Source organism: Pleurodeles waltl, chromosome 11 (assembly GCF_031143425.1).
Source record: "Pleurodeles waltl isolate 20211129_DDA chromosome 11, aPleWal1.hap1.20221129, whole genome shotgun sequence".
Classification (NCBI taxonomy): domain Eukaryota; kingdom Metazoa; phylum Chordata; class Amphibia; order Caudata; family Salamandridae; genus Pleurodeles; species Pleurodeles waltl.
This window is the reverse complement of record NC_090450.1, coordinates 411,939,117-411,956,193: the sequence shown is the minus strand read 5'-3', so window position 1 is coordinate 411,956,193 and position 17,077 is coordinate 411,939,117. Positions and strand designations below refer to the sequence as shown.

The following is a 17,077-nucleotide window of genomic DNA, read 5'->3' as shown; positions in this document are numbered from 1 at the left end:
CCATGAACAATAGTGGTGTAGTGGAACTCGCGGTCACTGTTGTTAAAATAGCTTTATTTCTGACAGTTTTATTTCTAATGCATTGACACAATTGCGTTCCACCCATTCAGTTCGCCCGGATTTTTTTCTTTTTGGATCACCTAGTTTTGGACTTTTTACTGTCTGTGAGTCTTACTACAGGTGACTCACCCATGGTAATTACATGGGAAACGGACTGCGAGTGTTTACCACCAGTGTTCACCTTTAAAGACAAGGCTGCTGTGATGCAGCAAAGTTAAGGGGCACTTGGCTGGTTACACATTAACACGCACACATCTGTGTGCACATGTGTGCGGGCTGCGCGGGGGAGACTACTGTTGTGCGTGGCCCAGTAACTGCGTACTGGTAACCTGGGGCAATGGGAACTCTGCAGGATTAGATATTGACCTGGGATAGGTCATTAAACGAGTAGGACACATTTTGTCAATACACTGTGAATTTATGGAGTTGCTCAAAACTCTCTTGACAAAGGAGGGTTGGAGGGGTCACTATCCAACATATCTCTAGGGATGGTATTCACATGAATGCAGATGCAAAAACAATACTCTTAGACGCAGCAAACAGAAAAGGTGATCATAGGGCAATAAGGGATGCTAGAAGAGAGTATATGGTTTCCCTCCCGCAAGCCAATAGGACCTTGGGTGCAAGACCAATAGGAAGAATTTGCAGGCTCCCTACAGAAGAGGAACACTAATGAAGTTTGGAAGTTGATAGCTGCTGGATCTCATACTATAGATAACCTTGAAGCGGTTGTCCAACCAGAGTCAATGGTAGCCCATTTTGTTGAATTATACAGGGAGTGGTCTAACGATGTAACCTAGATGATGACTGGTCGCACAACTGACAATTTAGTACACAAGGGCGGCACTAATGATAGAGGCTTCAATGATGCAACACAAACGATGATTGACTACATAAAAGATGACCCAGTATACAAGGAGCAGTGACGGACAGTCCAATAACACATTCTAGATGAACACTACTGTTCCATAAGCTCACATAGTATATAGGGTGGTGAACAGCCTCAGAGCCCCTTTGGGCTTTGGGCTAACGGAAACTGCATAGTCCCTGAAGCTAATGAAGAAGAGAAAGCACCTGGCCCAAAGGGATCCCTGGTGATGTTTATCTGTCACAATCTGAAATTTGGGTCCCCTATCCGAATGCCCTGGGAAATGCCATTGTAAGAAGGGAGGAGACTTCTCCCTCCTGGAAGGGAGCTATTATCGTCCCTATCTACAAGAAAGGGAGGAGGCATCCAACTACATGCCAATTAGCCTGATTGACAATAGTCACAACATGTTCTGCATGCAGGTCCTGGAAAGTCTCCAATCCTGGATGTCAGATAACCAAATACTCTCAGATTGCCAAGGTGGGTTTAGGTCCAGGTCAGCACCCACTATCAGGTTCTCCGATTCAGCACGATTTGATGGAAGAAAGTCACCATCAATTGGGACCATCTCTATGTCACCTTCATAGATCTGAGAGTGGCATTTCATTTGTTCCAAAGGGAAAACCTCTGGAGGGCACTTGACTCATACGGCATTCCTGCTGATCTCTTAAGGATTATAAAGATCCTACACACCAATACATGCGCACAGGGCAGGTGGAACTCTGGTGGGACCACACATCCAGGATATCATTAAACCGTGGAGGAAGAGAAGGATGTCTGCTAGGACCCACGCTCTTCAGCCTGTACATTAATGGAGCAGTTAGGGACTGGCCCAGTGCAGACATAATGCCTCTAAATCCGCAGGAACTAGCTGTCCAATACTCATGTTTGTCAATGATACACACCTTATATGCAGAACTCCACCCAGCCTCCAATTCCAGCTGTACAGCATTTCAACTTTTTACTCAACAATGGGCTTATGGGTAAACCCCTCTAAATCCAAATTCATGGCACTGAATACTCACTGGTCTTTTAGAGGTAGGATGAGGCTAGAGGGGCTGCCACTTGAACAAGTTAAGTGTTTTGACTACCTGGGCTTTAGGCTGGCTGATAATCTCTCCTGCGGCCCACGGGTAGGTAGAAGCAGGACCATTCCTCACCAGAGGGCATCGGCCACAGCCAGGAAATACAAGGCCACATCCAGTGGCACCTGCTCTAGAAGTCTACAGGGCCACTGCTATTCCCAGGGTCATCTATGGAACAGAGCTTTGGGGTGGTGTTGAAGCGTCTCTGCTTACACAAACTAAAATCAAATTCATTAGATCACTGTTCAACCTGCCCCCAAGCACTACCCTCATGCCTTTACGTATTGACCTTGCATAAAACAGAATCAATTATGTAGTACTTCTAAAACCCTTGACATGGTGTGTTTGTGGACCACACCAGAACTGGCGCCATACGGGGAGGCCCTGTATGCCCTGGAGGAAATAATCAAGTATTGACAGATGTGCACGTACCCTGTGGCTGAGCAAAATTAAATACTTAAGTGAAGTTATTAAGATGGAGGAGGTGTGGAATTCACCTGCCACACTGAAGAAATGTAACTTTATCAAGCTGAAGCAAGTTTCCGGGAATTAATTTTGCAGCAAATCTGGAATGAGCAAAAAGTGGGGAGCATCACTGAAAAAGTTTTCTTCTGCAAATTATATTTTAATTTTCAGCCGTATCTGGACAGGATCCACCCCTCTCAAGCTAAAAGTCTTTATATGAAGTTCAGATTTTGCACCCGACCCCTGGAAGCTTTTGAAGGCAAATGGGACAAAAAAGGATTTTCATCTCCAAATTGCCCATTTTGCCTTTTGTACCTAGAGACAGAAGAACACTTGCTCTTTTTTTGTCCAACTTACACTGCTCCTGAGCGAGGTGGATCATCCCAGTGTGCATGCTTATGGGTACCCCACATTACTGGGAAGCGTGTAGGCTCTTGAGATGTGACACAGAGGAGTACATTGTGTATGCTGTCTCTAGGCTTTTAGTCTGAGCCTAGAGAATTCGATCAAGCAAATTGTCTGGAAGGGACAAGGGCTTGTCCTAAAAGCTGTAAGGGTCTTTGATGTCAGTTGCTTATCAGATGCGTCCTCAGTTTACTCCATTTACCATTGCTGCTAACAGAAAGCACATTAATAAGTATTTATGTTTGTAGTAATTTTTTACATTGTACTTTTTTCTTGAATTGTGTTCTGTTTCTATACGGTCAATAGTTCTTAATTATTTATCGACAAACATATGTCAGGGCACTCATGAATAAAAGTTCAGTCCTCCATATGTGGCAAGACTTATTAAGCCATCGAATATAAATCGGACCAGGGTAGTAGGCAGAGGTTCAATTTAATCTTGAAATGCTAAATCCATTACAGCAATAATAACAGTCCTTGGAAATCAATATCCATAATGCAACAATAGCCAACACGTGTTTCGTCCTATGAGACAAATATTCTCAAAGACTTCATCAGGGCTGTAAGAAACATAAATGGTAACCATGATTATAATCGAACTCGTCCCACTGAGCATCTAGTATCATTGCCCCCGTGACTTTTGTGAGAAAACCTATCAGAATATGTGATTTTAAGTGACATAAAAAGTATAATAAAAGCATTAGATTACACAGAAGGCCACCATAATACAAGCTAATAGACCATAACAAAGCAAAGTAACATGAAAGAAATCATGTAAATGAAATTAACAAAGAGGGTGACATCTATTGTTCAGTGAAAGAAGAAAAATAAGAAAAATTGGAAAATCAGTAGCATTAAGATGGTCATGACACCCTCGTGCACGTCCTCACAGTAATAGAAAAAATGTGTCCCAAATAATCAAGAAGGAGTCAAAAAGGAAGTAGAGAAAAACATAGCGTTGACAGCTCCTCCTAATGCCAAAAGTAATGCTATGCTGTGAAAAATAACCCAGTAATAAAAGGCATACCTTCCATAATATTTGAAGGGACTTCAGAGCCGATAAGCTTGATAAGCGCTTCTGGAATCCCCATCACAAGCAAACTATAATCAGGTGTCTAAAATAAATTGATATCCCAAAGTAAACCTTACTTATTAACAAATCTACCATGCAAATGTCTGCACAATTAGTAATAGACTCTAATAATTGCATCAAAAGTCTACGTACCCCATATGCTAACGTCCAAAATTTATGCCATAATGCTCAGTATATTGAGTGTAAAGTCCACTGAAAATAAGCAATTGAAGTGTTAAAGTTATTTCAGCCCAAGCTAAAATTTCTGCTAAATGCTAATAGAAAATCCCCAAAACCAGCCCACTCGCTCACCTTTATTTAGAAAAGCGGAGAACCGCGTTTCTGTCCTCCCGCGGTGCTCCTGAACATAATATCATGAAGAACACCGGCACTCGGGGAGACCATAATTTATAGCGTCCTCCCCGACGCTCACATATTGAAAGTAAAAGAGGACTAGCGTCCCCAGCGCGGGCGCCATCTTGGATATGAAAAAAGTACCGCAATTGACGATTACTCTTTACTGTGCCCAAATATGGGCAACAGCAACATTCCAAAACCAGCAAAACGTCTTTCAGAGACTAAGAGTAACACCTCTTGTAAATCTAAGGGACAGAGTATATCTGTCTGAAAACAGGCATTTCCTCTAAGGAAATACGTAAAACGTGTTTAGAATGCCATAATCACACTGCATCTGTGCCTACCTAGAAATTCGGGTGCCATATTAAAAGCATAAAACCACAGCAATATATGGTTAAAAAGATGAGTACCTGGACCGTAAAAAAGGCATTACCAAACTTATTATTTGGGTCACATAAGAAAAGAAAAGGGGAAAAAGAAAATAATGAACTATGAGGTAACTAAAATCAGGACATTTCACACATGTGTCATGACCATCTTACATCCCCCATAGCAAAAGAATTACCATCTATGTGTGGTATTCATAGTTGAAATTAACAATTAACAAGCACACAATAAATACATATGAAATAACGAAGGAGTATATAATCTATCTAGTTCTCGTCAATATCTGTAAACAACTCCCATATATCATAGTCTTAATAAACAATTGGGTTATTTGTTTCCCCTATTCAAAAACTCTGATCTAACAATAAGTCAATGACCCTTTGGTAATCATTATTGGTCCATCCGTAAGTCTATCCTGTATCATGTTAACCGGATAATCTAAATGTCACCTTAATCCCCTAGGTAGTATTCCATTTCGAAGTTTGTGTTGAGACCCTCCTCTACCGCTCTAAGTTTTAGGATCCAATAGCACTCACGTTTTCTGAGGGCCAGCTCTCTGTTCCCTCCCGTGGGATCCTTAGTTACATGGTCAAATCCGAAAAATGCAAACCCTTGTGTCTGACCTTGCTTAGAGCAATGTCTCATACGACTCACTATAGGGTAAGATTTTGGTTCTTTGGAAACATTGGAGGAGGGAGGAAGATCCTCCTGCCAGGAGCACCGTGCATTTAAGAATGTATTACGTTTGATTTGGTGACTGACTGTGAGCGCTATTTCCTATGATTCTCTTCCTTTTCGTTATTCTTAATTATTTATGTAGGCAACACTTTTGTGGTTTTTAAAATGCCAAAATATAGTATTATGAATGACCTGGGAATGGCCATATAATATTAGTGTACACTAATAGGGAAAGTCAGCGTGATTTACTGTTTTGTCTGTAGTGACACTTTACTATACACATAAGGAGACAGCTGACTTAGAGTGTAGTTTCTTTTCCCTTCCTACAAAGACTATTTGCGTCTTCAATTGGGGTATAACATGTGTGAGAAAATCAATTCTGTAATTTCCAAAATGATATCTGCACAAGTGGGATACTCTCTCTTGCCTGGTGATTCCCCTGCACTTTGCTGCTAGACCCTAGAGCTACCATGGAGAACTGGAAGGAGGAATGCCCTGATGCCTACTATGGACTAAGGACTCTACCCAGTTGACCCCAAGGGACAGTGAAGCTGCCCCCCCCTTTCACCTCCTGAAGACCAGTTAGTGGACAGCCCTGGACTTTTGCACCCAGAAACCAAGACCAGGAGGAAAGCTGGAGCATGGAGCCAGGAGAACCAGCCCACTGAGGAATGCAGCACTTTTGGAGATGAGGAGGTCTGCTGCATCTGCCCCTGGTGGCTAGAGCTACCCACCAGGACTAAAATGAGCCCAAGTTCATCAATATCAGTGGAACGGGGCCCGAAATATGATATTTTAAATTTTGGTGACCTTTTATCATTGACGAGGCTCGTGGGATCTGCTGCTGTTTCTTACTTTACCCCTGGGATAGTCCAGGGCCAAGTGGTCAGCGCAGGGTTCAACAATTTATTCTCCTCAGGAAGGAGGCGTGTGTCGAGCCGCCTACCGATTTCCACTTATTGCCCCCAGGGGCTGTTGCAAAGGATGAGGGGAGCACCGCTGTACTCGCCCCATGATAGTGCTGCCCGTCCCCTGCTCCCCGTGCCCATGTCTGGGGGGAGGGAGCAGTTAGCAGAAGAATAACACCCTGGCTGGCAGGGAAGAGCAGAGCTGTCAGCTCCTGCAGCAGGAGGAAGAGAGGCTGCAGCATGGGAGCTGGTGGGGCAGTCAGGGGTGGGGCTCCTAGGCTACCCACAATATCGGAAGCATGTGGGGTGCCCGGGTGGAACTAGGCACCCACAAAGAAAGAAAAAAGTGACGTGCTAGGCTTCGTGGCAGAGAAAGGCAAAATAAAAGCTCTGCTGCTCTTCACAGCTCAGCAGGAGAGCTTCTACTATGATATTGACTGCTCCGGAGGAGTGCCCCATAATTCCCTATGGGGCTTCATTGTTTCTGAACTTTTCTGCTAGCGTTGGACACCAAAACAGGCAGGGGCACCACCAATGCAACAAAAGAAACTGGGGGGAGGGGGTTGCAGGAACGAAGAAGCTCTCCCCAAGGAAATTCTTCAAAAGTACTGACCCTATGTTTGCGGGGTGAAACCATGACCCCTCCAGGATTTCCTCATTGGTTCAAACACTTCCAAGGCTGGAGCCTTTGCTCTACAGCTGGGAGTGCTGTGCTCTCGAAGGTTGAAGGTTGCTGTGGCCTGAAAGTGGTTAAAGTAGATACATGTCTTAAAGTATACTCTAGGGACCAAATGTATGGCTACAAGGCACTGTCATTACAACATGATGTTCTTTAGGGGCTTCTTTTGTAATTGCAGTTATGGGTTGAAAATGTATTAAAAAAAATACACAAACAAATGTTTGTTCACTTTAACGTTTTATTGATTTAATAATGTTATCAAAGATGAGTGATCAAGGTCAAAACTTTTTAGTGACAGTAATAAGTGAATTCACACCTAACTATTATAATTGGGCATTGCATTTATGTGCAAAATAATTATTTTAAAATGTGGGATATTTGTCTTGAACCTTTGACCAAGCACATAGACTTACCTTATATGTTTGTATGACCCCTTAGGGGGTCAAAGGTGATTATGCAATGTCCTCTATGGTTTTTTCCATCTGCCAATGTTGACATTGGTAAATTATTGTGTAATATCTAGTAGCGTGTGTGTGTAATAAATGTACTTCTCCATTTTCTAAAGAAAAAGTACTGACTGGACAATCATTATTGAGTGTTAATATTGTGTGCGGGTGAATGGTGAGTACTAGCCCACACTGCAACCCCTGAGTAGGCCGTGGACTGCTCTGTCTTGCTATCCTGAGAGAGTCCAGTGCTACATGGGTGCTTTGTTTTCCGTAAGAGGATTTGTGGACCTATTACTTGTGCAGGCCACACAAATATTAGCCTAATTTCCTACGAGCACTATGTAATATTCTGTACTCTATGTGGAGTAAAGAAAGGTAACCAAAGCCATTGAAAGATACAATTTATTATGATATTCTATTTCATCTATAAAACATGTAAAACATCAGTTGACTAAAAGGAACATTGTTTAATACATCTTTACACGTCTTGACCAAGTGAGCTGAAAAACAGCCACTGAAATAGAATGAAATATTTCTTAGTTTATTTACACTTACTATAAATAGACGTAAAATATCTGCAAATGTGCTACTCCACGTTGCTAAAAGAGTGTAAAGAAATCACTATAAAGAACCAATGCATTCTCTAATTTATTGTTTTAGTTCTAGATGTAACAAGAGCGGACTACATGTATTTACTTAAATAGTGGGGGCATGAAAATAAGGTATGCATCATTTTCAGGCATTTGACATAAATCACATAAGATATAGGCAAATTACTCGTCCTTCACTTAGGCATCAATTATGTGGGTATAATTAATGTGTGAGCCACAAAAGGTGTAAGTATGGGTATAAGTGTGTGAAATATGTGCATATAATTAACTCAAGTGAGGGTAATTTATGAATAAATATTTTTTAGCTCGAACGTACCAGACAGCACAGGAGTCTGGTTGTGAACGTCTTTTTGTGAACTTACAAAAATCATACAGGGCTTGGAGTCCACCTGTTGCTTACCATTAGTTGGATTTCCTCTCTTTCTCATTTGACTGTTCATATTCGTGTCCCAAATTATAAAAATTGTATTTGTCCCTCCCATGGAGCATAGCTTTTTTACCATCCCTTTTGAACAGGCAGCTTTTATGCTTCCACTGCTTGCCTTTCAGGCACTACTGTTTTTCTGGTTAAGCACTCCACAAAAGAGGAGGTGGTTTTCAGCTGTCCCCCTCATGTACTTCACTGCCCTTGCACTCCATGTTGCTTACTGTTGCCCATGTGCTTCTTACTGCACCCCTCCATGTTACGCTTGATCTTGGGTCCTCCCACTGTTGCTTTCACAGCTGTGTGTTTCTCCCTCGCCCACTACAAATTGCTTTGTCTCCCACTGCTTCTCCTCCAAAACCCTGTTCTTTGTGTTGTTTCCATCCTCCCACCCACTCTGTTTTCACTGCCTGCCCTCCTCCATCTCCCTCAGCTGTTGGTTTCTTCCCCCAACTCACTGCGTCCCCCACCTGCGCCCTCTTTATTGCCCTACCCTCAACCTTTGCTCCACACCCACTCTTCAAAAAACATTTTCCCACATTTTTTTCTTTTTTTTTGCCACTCCAATGTTGCTCAGCAAATAAAAAGAAAAAAGTGGCCATGTCATAGGCTTTTTTTTATTGAGCTATATTCCACCGGGGATGCTCTGCAGCACGGCTAAAACACTTGAGAATGCCAAAAGGCGAAACCTATTGGTTTTGCCAGTGCTTGTTAGCCTAGTTAACAAGTTGAGATTCCAATGAGTGTTTCACATGAGTGATCAAGCAAATCCTAAATAAATATGGTGAAACTCGCTTATTCTTTGAGGGATATTCACAAGCAAGTTTAAAAGGATTTCCAACAATGTTCAGACTCTACTGAGGTGTTATTTTCTGCGCCGTGGAGCAGGCAGTGGTTACTGAGTAGCATCAGGGCAGGGTATTGTCATTTTTCACTGATATCCTAGGGTGTCAAGCACCATTGAGCCATGAGCCATATTACAGTTCTTCTAGCCACAACCAGATTTTCTGAATCCTGCAAAGATCTCTCATTGACTGAACCAAACACTTAATAAAGACTAGTTAGATTCGGTCCTGAAACCATTGAATGCGCCTGAGATGCAACAGTTGAGGTGGAAAGTCCCCCTCAGTAATGCTTCAGCAGTAGCTCAGATATTTCATCAGCAGTTAACACAACTCTCACTGCCTAATTTGATATGAATGAGAGTGCAGTATTGAAAATAGCTGAATTAAAAAGTACATTCCCCATGCCTACACAGGGAGCTTAATGAGCCACTTGTGTGAATTAGGAAGTGTAATAGAATATAAAAAAAACTCTCTGAAAGTGAATGAAAATGTGAGCTTGGTAGTAGAACCTTCTGGAGGTAATATAGTAGAACTCTTACTGATAAATTTTGAAATTCATATTACTGTCAAGCATGGTGGTAGATGTGGCTCATTGGTGAATCAGATTGGTGGGTAAGTGCACTTGGGGCCCAATTCACAAAGAGTTTGCAATCCGGAGCTATAACTCTTGAGGTGCTCCTAAAGTCCAAGAATAAGCTAGAACTACTCCTGACTTCCGGCTTTCTTCTACAATTCAGGAGTTAGCCACAAGTATAACAAAAGTGAGGCACAGCAAAATCATTGTACATTGGGCTCTCCATATCTCTCAGTAGACACGGACGTAGAATCCCTGTTTGATGCTAGTCCATCTGCCCCTAGAAACTCCCCTTTCCTTATTTGTCTCCCACTTGTAGCATAGCAACGTTCATACTTACATGGCAAGTACATTGCTTCATGTGCATACAGAATAATATTTGGGCAAAATCAAACAAATATCCAGTTGCCAGCTATAACCTTACAAGGACTTAGGCCCCGATTTAATAAAAGTGGCGCTGCACCCAGTGCAGCGCCACTATTCCTGCGCCCTTTAGCGCCCCCCCTAACGCCACCATGTGTGCACCGTATCCAAGATAGGCGTACCATGGCAATAGTTAGGGGAACTAGCGTCAACATTTTTTACGCTAGGTCAGAGCTTTGCAGGATTAGAGTAAAACATGTTGATACTAATCCTGCAAAGCCAATTGAGGCCCATTGTAATCAATGGTGTGCCTCCTTTTAATGCCTGCTCTGTGTACGCATTAAAAGTGCCGAAACAAATGACACAAAGAAATCTTTCAGATTTCTTTGTTCCATTTTTCCACCCCCTAACGGCGGAACACCCCCTTTGCATACATTATGCCTGGCACAGGCATAATGTAGCGTAAAGAGTTACAAAGTGGCGCAATGCGTGCAATCCGCCACTTTGTATTTGGCACAGCTATTTTAGCCCCATTGGGCCCCATTAGCATAAGAAAAAAACTTAATCTTATTTGGCGCAAGGAGGCACTAGGGGCCTGCTTTATTGTATCTTCCCAGTAGTACCTTAGACAGTACCAGATTTATACTTTGTTGCATCCAGTGTGACAATCTCCCAGCGTCACGTGCTTCCAATGGCACCCACCCCTCCCAATCTTGACACCCAGTGCAGTGGTACCACCCACAATACCCTGAAGCTAACCCTGACCCTAGGGACAGGCTCAAATAGTTAAAGGGCTTTGTAAGTATATAATTCCATATTTTGTGTTTTGGTTTATTGAAGGAAATCTAAAGGTGAACTATTTTTTAGATTAATGGGAAATAAGGGATGCTGTTTTGTGAATATATTGGCATGTTAAATCTGCTGATATTTATTGGGGGGAAGTAACCCCTATACACTGGAATATGCAGATTTTGGTGTTGTTAGCACAGGAATTGGCATGGTATTCCCCAGAAATTCGTAAGTGGGTGGTATTTTGCACACCTGATAAATACTGACTGGCAGATTCAGATTATATCAAGTGCGATAAATATCACATCAACTATTGGGCTATTCGTAATGAGGGCCAAACAGATCCAGCTTCTTCTGTTCCTTTAAAAAGATTTAATACATAACAACCATTGTTTTCAAAAGAAAAGTAAACGCAGCTATTTAGGGTAAACCCTCTACAGGGCGACATCATTCAAAACAATGTATACTATTTTCAATATTTAGTAGCACCATTTCTCAATTATGCCTACAGCGTGCATTATCTACATTTAACAATAAAGCAAAATGTTTTAGTTCTCACGGATCAAGAAAATTAATGGTGACAATAATACCTTTTGAATGGTCAATGAAAGTCTGGGAAGAACACAGTAAGTGCAAATATTTGAAATTTTCACTTAGTTTTTTTGTTCCGATTAAAGCATACCAACAACAGTATTTTAAATTGGCAAAACTAATTTTGCCAATTTTAAGTATGAAATATACTTTTTTTATTTATTAAAGATCTTTTAATGTTTACAACTGCCATGGTCCCATGTGATATGTGACACCGTCACTCCAGTCTTGCTATTTTGCCCTGAGAAGACTGCATTCATTTACACTTACATTTATAGGAATAAAGTTCAGCTTTCTTAAGTGCAATTTGCTAAAAATTGAGAATTTGCTGGTCGTGTCACACAAAATAATAAATAAACTTTTATACCTGACCATGTGTCACCTTAAAGTGCACAGACTGTACGTCATCAAGTGCTCACGTGATGCACAGCATCCATTACGCCACGCAAACTATCCAGTGCTTCCTTGATGTTCAGCACACAATACAAGTATTGTAACAAGGCACCTGCTGCTCCTTTGAACTACTAAACTCATTGCACATCTGAAGAAGGTCATCCAATGCTCTTCTGGGATGAATAAATAGCGATCCTCTCGGGCACATCGTCGCTGTCCCCGCTGTATCCAATGTGCATCAATCTGTGCTCTGCTGATGCACGAATCACCCTGTCTCTGCCGCTAGTCAGGGTTCTATATGAGTGATGTCCTGTGGTATTTGTGTCTGAAGTTTTGTTGAACGTTTTTAAAGATTGGCAGTTGTAGTTGTGTTGGTCTGAGTATGTTTGCATACCCTATGTTTAAATAGAAATTGATATTCATGGATGTAAATTGGCATATACATAACAATAAATGAAATGCACACATACGACTTTTGCTTGTATAACGTAAATGTTGCTCGGGCCTATCAATTATCAGTTACCAATCAACTGCAGCTAACAATTCATGATTTGCCATTTCACCAGTAATTTCAGGAAACAATTCTTGAACTAACTTTTCACCGTGGTTTACATTCCTTCAATCAACAGTTACAACAAACTGGAATTAACATTTAACAATGAATTGCAGTTAACAGTTCTTAAATGAACTTTAAATGAACGGTTACAGTTAAAAAGCTTCGCCTGTTCCAGTTAATATTTTATTAAAGTTGACAAATCTTAACAGGCCAGTTATCATTTGAAAGATAACAGTTAAGGGCTAATTAACTCCTGTTAACGGTTCTGGAATCAACAGTTAATAATATACTGCTGTTCAGAATGTTCCTTAGTCTACACATATTAAATAACCTTTCTTGCTGATTTGTGTTTTTCCAACAGAGTCAGATCTGCAGATATGTCACCTGAGAGCACCTACCTGCTGCACCAAAAAAATGGAAGAGTACTATCAAACAGCTGTTCGGAGGGAACTAGTTCAAAACATACGGTCATTGAACTTTGAGCTTAAGTTTTTGATTGTTGATCACATAACAGAATTTCAAGGTAAGAAAGAGCTTTATTAGCACTCTAAGTACTGTCTCAAGATGCTTTATGCATGCAGCTAAGCAGTGCTGTGAAACAATTTTTCCAAAAGGAAAATAGGAGAGATGATAATAATCTGATATACCTCAATAACCGCCTGGCTGGAAGACTGTAAGTTACATGTCTAGTGAATGTGACATGTAGCTGACTCTCCTCCAGCCCTGGTGGCCTCTCTGAATATTGGCAGTGTGGGCTGACCTATTTTAAGTTATAAGAGTTGCCTCATTTCCTGGATTTTGCATCTCTTTTCTGTTTTGTGTGACTTAGCTTCCTGGACTGCCTACCCTGCATCCATTTACAAAAAATTCTCTTTATTTAAAAATTGAAAAGCACATTTCACACATCACAAGTCTTTCTCGGCACAGAAACGAAATAACCGGAACCTGCTTATAGCTCCCCCCGCTGCACGTTCCCCGGGAGTCTCCATCCCAGTCCCCATTCTTTAGAGGTAATCATCTAGGGCATGCAGTCCGTCCCAGGCGGTCACGTTATCTGGATGTGCAAGAGGTGGGGTTCACAGTCCTCCTATGTACTCATTCCATTTCTCTCTCACCTTCACTCATTTCGCCGGACATCTCTGGATCATACAGTTGACCTTTTCTGCCAGCATGCACCAGTCCATATCTCTTTTCCAGTCTTTCAGCTCTGGGGCACCCGGGAAATCCCACAGTCTGACAATGTTTCTTTTTGAGACCACAATGCAGAGCATTGTCCAGAGTCTCTCTGACCGTCCCAGGTCCGTGGGTTCCATTTGTTCAATAGACATCTATTTATTGAAAGTGGTAGTTCCTCGCTCAGGAGATCGCTGAGGCATGCCATTACTGTCATCCAGTATTGTCTTATGTACTGGCATTCCCAGAGGATGTGTATGAAGGATCCCTCCCTCCTGCATCCCCTAAGACACAAGATATTCGGGGCTATCACCCCATCCTTAATCTGAGTGTGCATGGTAGATATACTCTGTGTAGTATTTTCAAGTGAATTAGGCAGAACCTGGAGCGAACTCCCAGCTCTCTCGGGGATGCCAGTGCCTCCTCCCATTCTTCGTCCTCGAGATCCCCCAGCTCCCGCACCCAATGCTGCCTAAGGTGATGGAGTGTGTCTGGTGAGTTATTGATTATGGTTTTGTAGGTGAGGGAGGTCGCTTTTTTATGCAAGAGTACCTCAAGGAGTCTGTGCTCCAAGGGAGAGGCCTCAGGGATTTACATGTCCCTCAGGATGACAGAGTGTAAAGCGTGTTGCACCTGAAGGTAGTGGAAATGCTCTGAAGGAACCAGGTCGTACACCTCTCGCAATTCATTCAAGGTGTTGATGGCATTACGCGGCCATAGGTCCCCAATCTTTGATATGCCAATAAGGTCCCACCTTGCGAACCCAGGGAGGTCGCCCAGAGTGCCTAGTGCTCGGGAGTCCCAGAGTGGGGTGGCCAAGTGTGGTGTGCCAATAGCTGATGGTCACAGACATGGGTCCTAGGTGACATGACGATTGTGTGGGGGAGTAAAGGGCCTTTAGGAATCCACCTGGCTGTAATAGCCTCCTATCCACCTGATAGGTAGGTTCATCTTGTGGCGAGTGCATCCAGTAGTTGACCATTGTCAACTGCGCAGCCCAGTGATATTTCTTTTTATCGTGGATGGCAATTCCTCATCATGCCATCTCCTGGTCAGCTGTAGTTCCATTTCTATCGCTTTATAATAGTGTGGAGGAACCGTATACAGGGCATTGTGTATGACATACAAGAAACGTGACAATGCCATCATCTTAAAGAGAGCAGCTCTTCCGAGCAGGAACAACGGTAATGCTCTCTAGTGTTGTATGTCCAGCTTAAGTCGTCCCAGGAGGGGAGCCAAGTTATGGGAGTAGTAGCTTCTGGGGTCTGCTGTTACAAAAATGACTAAGTATTTGAAACCCCTGATTTTCATGTTGATCGGGCAGTCCCAGGGGAAGCTTGTGGGTCGTCTTTGAGGATGTAAATGGCAGACTTTGCTCAGTTGAGTGCCTGTCCAGAGTATTTTCAAAATAGGGCTATTATGTGCATTATTCGGTCCATGGAGGTGGAAGGTTTTGTAATGTATAGCAGAATATCATCTGTGTACAATGATATTCTGTCCTTCCACTGCTCATTCCAAGTAATCCCCTTAACCAGGAGGTCTATCCGCACCCATTACGCCAGTGGCTTGAAGGCCAATGCGAACAGCAGGGGCGAGAGCAGGCACCCCTGTCGAGTGCCACAGTGAAGAGTAAATGTCCGTGACTGTGCGTCATTCACCACTACTTGCACCTGTGAGTAGGAATAGAGGAGCCGTATCCACACTCTGAAGCAGGGGCCAAATCTCATCTGTTCCAGCACTACGAAGAGATATGGCCTTTCAACTAAGTCAAAGGCCATGCGGGCATATAGGGGGAGAATCGCAGCATCGTCCTGCAGAGTTTCAGCCTGAGCAAACACCCTTTACACTTTCCTAAGGTTCAATACCATTTTATGCTGCAGCCCAAACCCTGACTGGTATGGGTGTATACGTATGGGTAAGACCGGTGCAAGACGGGAGGCCAGCAGCTTGGCCAGTATCTTGGTCTCTGCATTAAGGAGGGAAATTGGGCGATATAAGCTGCAGTTGTCTGCAGGTTTCCCTTACTTGTGGATGACGACTATGGAGGCAAAGCATTGATCTGGGGTAAGTTCCTACTTGGCCAGACTCTCCTCATACATACTTTTCAGATGGGGTGCTAGGGTAGAGGCTGTTGTCTTGTATAATTCAACCGGAATCCCACTGGGACCCATTGCCTTTCCTGACTCAAATTACGGACTTCCCATCCAGACACTCTATGTTATCTGCTGACAGGGTGGGAAGTAGAATATCCACAAATAAGTCATGTGAGTCATCCACAGTGGCTGAGGAACTCGGGCGTAGAACTCCTCATAGTGACTCCCAAAATCAATCGCTTCTCTGTCGTTAACTGAGGAGCCTGACTTAGTGGAGTGTGTGCCTACCCAATAGTGCGCTGTATCACATCTATTGAGCCAGGAGAGCTGCTTCCTAGCCTTATCCCAAGTTTCATTCAATCTTTGCTGAAACGGCCTGTGTTGGGCTCTAGCCCCCTCAGGTGCCACATTGCAGTACTCACGATGTTTGAGCTGTAAGGTGTGGGCCGCATCAACATCTAGCTGGTCAGGGGGGCCAGTTCTAGTGTCATAATCTCCCTTTCCAAGTTTTCCATCTGAGCCCATTTTTCTCTTTTTTTCCCACTACTTCAGAGACGCCCACTCCTCTGATCACTGTTTTGTATGCTTCCCACACAGTTTGCGCAGAGCCCACTGAGTTGAGGTTTTCATCAAAATATTGCTTGGTTGCCCCCATTGAGCTGCTTTAACTTTTGGCACCTGGAGGTACCATGGATTTATTACAATCTGTCTCTGATTTTTGGTTGGGTGGGGGCCATAAACCATCCACAGAGGGGAGTGGTCCGATATGGCACGTGTCAAGTGACGTATCTCTTGTGGCAGTTGATGAGCTGGCATAAGTGCATGATCGATGCGGGAGAGACTGCTGTGGGCTGGCAAGTAAAATGTATATTTATGTTCTTTAGGATGGCAGGTCCGCCACACGTTCATGAAGCCCTGCACTGCCATAAAGGCAGCTAGAGGTTGCTTTGTGGGGAGAGTCAGTCTAAGGGCATACCTGTTGGAGATACAATTTAGGGTAGCATTAAGGTCTCCTCCCATAATTAACTCTCCTGGGGGGAGGCTCAGTAGTAGCGCACCTAGCACTGGGAGTGTGCCTTCATGCAGCTGTGGAAGGATGTATATTGATAGTATGTTGAGTATGTTTCCTCCTAGGTCCCCGAGAGAGCCACATACTGGTCCTGGTTGTCAGACCAAATTTGCCTAGTATTGAGGGGAAGCGACTTCTTCACCAGTATGCCTGCCCCCCTAGAGGTGGCAGTATAACCTGCAT

At 43.1% G+C, this 17,077-nt stretch overlaps 1 protein-coding gene across 2 annotated transcripts in view; it reads left to right on the top strand.

Annotated features, from left to right (window-relative positions):
* The window catches only part of LOC138265744 (glypican-5-like), a 1,691,495-nt gene that overhangs the window by 303,326 nt on the left and 1,371,092 nt on the right, over positions 1-17,077 (top strand). For both annotated transcript variants that reach the window (XM_069213745.1, XM_069213743.1), the window contains exon 2: positions 12,921-13,082. In XM_069213745.1, the coding sequence (XP_069069846.1) occupies positions 12,921-13,082 (162 nt within the window). The remainder of the gene's footprint in view (positions 1-12,920; positions 13,083-17,077) is intronic.